This window comes from Vicia villosa, linkage group LG5, assembly GCF_029867415.1.
Source record: "Vicia villosa cultivar HV-30 ecotype Madison, WI linkage group LG5, Vvil1.0, whole genome shotgun sequence".
Lineage (NCBI taxonomy): Eukaryota > Viridiplantae > Streptophyta > Magnoliopsida > Fabales > Fabaceae > Vicia > Vicia villosa.
In genome coordinates, this window is record NC_081184.1 from 19,615,986 (window position 1) to 19,617,131 (window position 1,146).

Sequence of the window (1,146 nt, forward strand, 5' to 3'; positions counted from 1 at the left end):
AATATTTGATGTGGAGAAGCTTTTATGGAAAATTTTCTTCACACGCTGAAAAGTTATTGCAGGATAATCTCCATGTGCCAACCATTGTGTCTTTATGAAAAGTTCTATGCATGTAAAACCAGCAGACGCAACTCCAAAATGTTGTTTATATATTGGTATATATACATTGGCATGTGTATAATGCATCTTCAGAGTAAAAATATATAATCATTCTTACATTTTTTTCATTAACTTTGCCAATACTGCAATGGTTTCATCCCTTACTTCACTTTGTCCAAAGAAAGTTGAAGACAAATCAGTGTTGTACAATGCATCAATTTGCGAAAACTATGAAAGCAATTGTCTCAATGTCAAAGACATGCCTTCAAGCAGTGTTTTTATCACAAAAAATGGTACTAGTATTTAATTATCACTTTTTTTTATTTGAGTTACTTTTGAAATATTATGGAGACCTAACAATTTATGAACTTTTTTTAGGCAGAAAAATTCCAATTTTTATGATGTCGAAAATCCCTACGAAGAAACGTTCACCGGTGGTGTATGTGAGGATGAAATCTGCGAGGTTGACACCGATGGAAAAGTTTTGGAAACAACTTCTTAACGAGTTGAATGAACATGAAGTGAAGCTAAGTGAGTCGTCATCAGAAGAAGAAGATATTTTATTGTTTGACAATAAGAACAATTTCATAGCAGATAATGAAATTGGTCTTGGATGCATTCTTCTTAATCCAGATTGTCGCTCTACATAGAAGTGCTCATTCATTTATTGTTTTACACTAATGATAAATAAATATCCAAAATGAGATGGTGATTTTTCATTTGCGATTATTAGATAAATATGTGCGACAATCTTCATTTGCAAGCTATAAATTTTTGTGACCATATTGAGCGTTTTCATTATTCTTGGTGTTAAATTATGTCATCTACAATATTTTAATTAAACTCCTGATATACTCAATGTAATTTTTTCATAGAAGTGGAAAGATTACATGGCTGAAATCTATACAAATTGAATAGCTTGCATTATAAGCTACGTGAGCTGATCCTCTAGGATTGTGTTACTTACCATAACCACTTCCTAATTAACTCTAATAAAAAATAACCAAAATTAGAAAGTCTGACTAATTGGTTTTCATTTGCTGTGCA

At 31.3% G+C, this 1,146-nt stretch overlaps 1 protein-coding gene across 1 annotated transcript; it reads left to right on the forward strand.

Annotated features, from left to right (window-relative positions):
• Positions 1-247: 247 nt before the first annotated feature.
• On the forward strand, positions 248-749 carry LOC131604329 (uncharacterized). Its single transcript, XM_058876774.1, has 2 exons — positions 248-392; positions 478-749. The coding sequence occupies exons 1-2, from the start codon at positions 248-250 to the stop codon at positions 747-749; spliced, it is 417 nt and encodes a 138-aa protein (XP_058732757.1).
• Positions 750-1,146: the final 397 nt, after the last annotated feature.

Coding starts and splice junctions, on each gene's coding strand:
- LOC131604329 (XM_058876774.1), top strand. CDS start 248: ATGGTTTCATCCCTTACTTCACTTTGTCCAAAGAAAGTTGAAGACAAA. Junction 393..477: donor TGTTTTTATCACAAAAAATG/GTACTAGTATTT, acceptor AACTTTTTTTAG/GCAGAAAAATTCCAATTTTT.